Source organism: Camelina sativa, chromosome 18, assembly GCF_000633955.1.
Source record: "Camelina sativa cultivar DH55 chromosome 18, Cs, whole genome shotgun sequence".
NCBI lineage: Eukaryota > Viridiplantae > Streptophyta > Magnoliopsida > Brassicales > Brassicaceae > Camelina > Camelina sativa.
Genome location: NC_025702.1, coordinates 17,405,779 through 17,409,290, shown reverse-complemented (window position 1 = coordinate 17,409,290; position 3,512 = coordinate 17,405,779). Strand labels below are relative to the sequence as shown.

The 3,512-nt window shown below is 39.2% G+C and overlaps 1 protein-coding gene across 2 annotated transcripts; it reads right to left on the bottom strand.

Annotated features, from left to right (window-relative positions):
* LOC104762208 (ras GTPase-activating protein-binding protein 2) lies at positions 7-2,848 on the bottom strand. 2 transcript variants are annotated; one of them, XM_010485455.2, is made up of 9 exons: positions 2,717-2,848; positions 2,025-2,204; positions 1,632-1,929; positions 1,325-1,545; positions 1,039-1,210; positions 819-940; positions 676-741; positions 500-563; positions 7-404 (listed from the first exon to the last, which is right to left on the bottom strand). In XM_010485455.2, the coding sequence occupies exons 2-9, from the start codon at positions 2,202-2,204 to the stop codon at positions 139-141; spliced, it is 1,389 nt and encodes a 462-aa protein (XP_010483757.1). In that variant the 5' UTR covers positions 2,717-2,848; the 3' UTR covers positions 7-138. The 2 variants fall into 2 exon arrangements, with proteins under 2 accessions (XP_010483757.1, XP_010483758.1); XM_010485456.2 differs by having other exon boundaries at positions 676-738.

Here is a 3,512-nt window from a genome sequence, read left to right as displayed (position 1 = left end):
AAAAAAAAAAAAAAAAAAAAGAAGAAGCCAAAAAGGACTTACCACATCAAACTCAACTCAAGTAGTAGGCAAGAAAAGATGCAAAACAAAAAATTAAAACTACTCTCTTGTAGATTGGGGGAACCAATAATAGCAAAGTCAAGATGAAGCACCACCTCGAGGCGCACCACGACCTCCTTCTCCACGTCCTCCTCTTCCACCCCCTCCGTTTTGAGGAACCCTTTGATAACCTTCTCCTCCATTTCGTGGGTTTGAGCTCTTTGGTCTGCCCGAAAACTCACCCCCTCCTCGTCCATAGCCTCCTCCTCTGCCTCCACCACCACGTCCTCCTTTGAAACTTTCGTTTCGGAAGCTTCCTCTCCCGGAAAAGTATCTTCCCCTACTACCTCCATTGTTGCCTCCTCCTGCATATAAAAAAAGATAACACATCTTTTAAATACACTATAAAATCTTCATAAAACCAATTTTTTTCCTTAATGAGGTCTCTCATGTTTCATACCTCGACTGTTTGTTTTCTTCTCCTCTACAACAGCTTGACGATCCCCAATTGTAACCGGTGAGGCCTACATTAACCAACCCAAAGAGTCAAGACTTTTTGAATAAACCACGAGCTCGGAAAGACTTAGGAATAAACGTGGTAAAAAAAAGAGATAAAAATCAAGGCTATGGGCTTACATCAAGCGCACTCTGCTTTCCGCTAGCTGTTTCAAATTCCACAAAACCAAAACAGAAACCTTGCTGCTGAGAGTCACAAAAACGTGTAAGGAACCAAAAAGGCGAGGTGTTTAGGAAGAGAATGTAGAATTTATATATCAAACCTTATTGCTTCTGACTTGAATCCCCTCAACCTTGATTGCACCAAAGTTTTTGAACACCTCTTCAAGTTGTGTTGGTGTGGAGTCAAAAGGTAAATTTCGGACATAAATCGAATGACCATCATCTGTAATAACAAGTAGACAAAAAAATAAAAGTAACAAAAATCAATAACCAAGGGAATAACGCATATTCAAACAGCCCAAATGAAAAGAATTTACGGACCATCCACATCAACATGGCTACTATTTTGAACATTCTCAAGAGCTGAAGCCTCGGGTGCTGCTACATGCTCCGCAGGACGAGCGGTCGTCTTCTGGTTGGTATTGACTGGAGCTGCTCTTGGCTTGTTCCGAGCAACGTGTGTTGGTGCTGGACCACTTTTCATCAGTTTGAGCTGTTGAAACACATAAAGACTTCGTAAGGTTTACTAAAAACGATAAAAAATCTTAAGGAAACAACAAAAAAGAACTAGAAAGAAACAGTTAGTTAGTAGGCGGTTGTGACTCACGATTGAAGCATAAGAATGCTTAGGAGCATCTCCTTGAGGCACTGATAAAACTTCATTATGGCTTAATTGAGTTGGAGGTTCGATATGTTCAACGTCAACAACAACTCCTTCATCTTTATCAGAAGGATCATACACCTCTGCGACATTGTCAAGATCTTCCTCCTCAATTGAAGCAACTGGCTCAGATTCTACCTCGGTCTCGTGACTAACGTTAAGACGTTCTGACAAGAAGTACGGTAATGTTAATATCCTGAACTAAATAACAGAGTGCTATGTAGTCAAGAAAACATAAAAACATTGATCGTACCTGGTTCCACAGGAGCCTGAACATCCCTGGTGGTTCCATTGATGGCGACAGAACGGGCTTGTGTGGTTACCTCTTTCTCCTCGAGGAATCGAAACACGTCATTCAAGACAAAGTATCCCTTGTCCTGTGGAGCCAAGAAAAAAGTTTGACTAAACTTCTTCCTCACATTATCATTTCCAGTCAAGCGTCCTGTAACCAGGACGATAACACCCCTCTCATGAGACTCCTGAGCATCCGCAGTTTCTATCTCGGCCGTGTAGTCTTCATATTTCAATGAAAGAATCTTATCATTGATCGCCTGAAATCCAAAGTGGAACCAATATTAATATGTACCTTAGAGAAGAGAGCAATATGGCAAATGTTATATAGTAATTGACTTATTAATAATCTCACTTGCATAGTTGTGACAGTTGTCACAGCACCATTGACATCAGGTCGGGTTAACAAGCTCGAATCCTGATAAAACCGATGGACTAGACCAGGAGATTGGTGAAGAATATGATAGTATTGCTCCACAAAGGCACGACCAACAACCTCAGCACCAGGGGAAGGGTTAGCTTCCTGCTGTGCCATCTACACTCAATAATATATATATACACACAGTGAGAATCAAATTTTACATAACTTAAAAGATGAACATTAACGATTAATCAAGCGTTTTTTTAGTAATTTTTGGAGACAATCTTCTCTGAACTAAATCGTTTTGATCAATAAACCTAAAAGGCTGATTCGATTTCGTACAACTCAGAATTAAAAGTCAACGATCTAATAAGAAAGTCTAATGATTTCACTGTTCAAGATGAAATTAAAGCTGAAACACACACAAAAACCCTAATATTAATAAAGATCATAACACTTATTAACAAGAAGAACACGAATTCAGAGACGAAGCAGCAGTAACTAATGAAAACAGATGATGTTTTATGACAAAAGTGAATCGAGGAGAAAAAAGTATATATTTAAAGAACGAGTCAGATCAAGCTCGATATAGAAAGAAAACCCAAAAAGAGATTAAGATTGGAGCAAATCAAGAAAGAGTAAAAGAAACAGATCGAATGAGGAAATTAGTGTAGTTGTGTACTTACAGTGATCTGAGGGGGGGGGAGGGGGAGAAGGACAAAGAGAGATCTGCTGCAGATGCTACGAAACAGAGGAGAGGACGAGCGAGACAGCGACAGACGGAGAAAGAGAGAGAAAGTAAAAAAAGGAGTGAGAGGAGGAACAAAAGTACGGACTTTAGTTTTAGTTTAGTTTAGTTCAGTTCAGTTCGGTTCGGTTCGGCCCACGAAGACTTTAAACTTTTGGGCTTCTTATTCTAGTTCTGTCTTGTTTCTGTTTTTAGAAAAGTATTTGGTCTTTCTTGTTCATTTTTAGAAACTTGCTAAAATTTTTATGCAGTGTTATCTTGCGAATGTGTTTGGGTTGCAGGATAAAGTTTATAAACCGTTCACATATTTCGTAACTTACGACATATCCTAAAAAATTTATGAAAACAATTCCAAATTCCGAGTCATTGCAAGATTAAATTCATAACTCGATGCAGGGCCGCCTCGGGGCTAAAGCCAGACAAGCAGATGCTTTAGGCATCAAAAATATATGAACAATTTAAGGGCATCATTTGGCAAAAAAATTCTTTAGTACAGTGGTGAAGTCTATGCTTAGTACCTCATGGGTGTCGGGTTCGAGTATTGAAATGTGTAGTTTGCCAATTTTAATTTTATTCGATTTGTTAATGGGCGTTTTTGCTTTAGGCAGCAAAAATATATTCGGTCCGCCCCTGACTCGATGTTTGATGAGATATGGATAACTTGAAATGGGAGGTGCTACTAATGTCAACTGAAGAATGACTAATCAATCACCTGAATGGAAAAAAAAAAAAAA

Excerpts from the sequence above, each read along its gene's own strand:
- LOC104762208 (XM_010485455.2), bottom strand. The coding sequence starts at position 2,204 with ATGGCACAGCAGGAAGCTAACCCTTCCCCTGGTGCTGAGGTTGTTGGT. Across the intron at positions 1,546-1,631 it reads TCAGGCTCCTGTGGAACCAG|AACGTCTTAACGTTAGTCAC; the intron begins GTACGATCAATG and ends ACTTCTTGTCAG. Across the intron at positions 405-499 it reads GAAGAAAACAAACAGTCGAG|GAGGAGGCAACAATGGAGGT; the intron begins GTATGAAACATG and ends TTTTATATGCAG.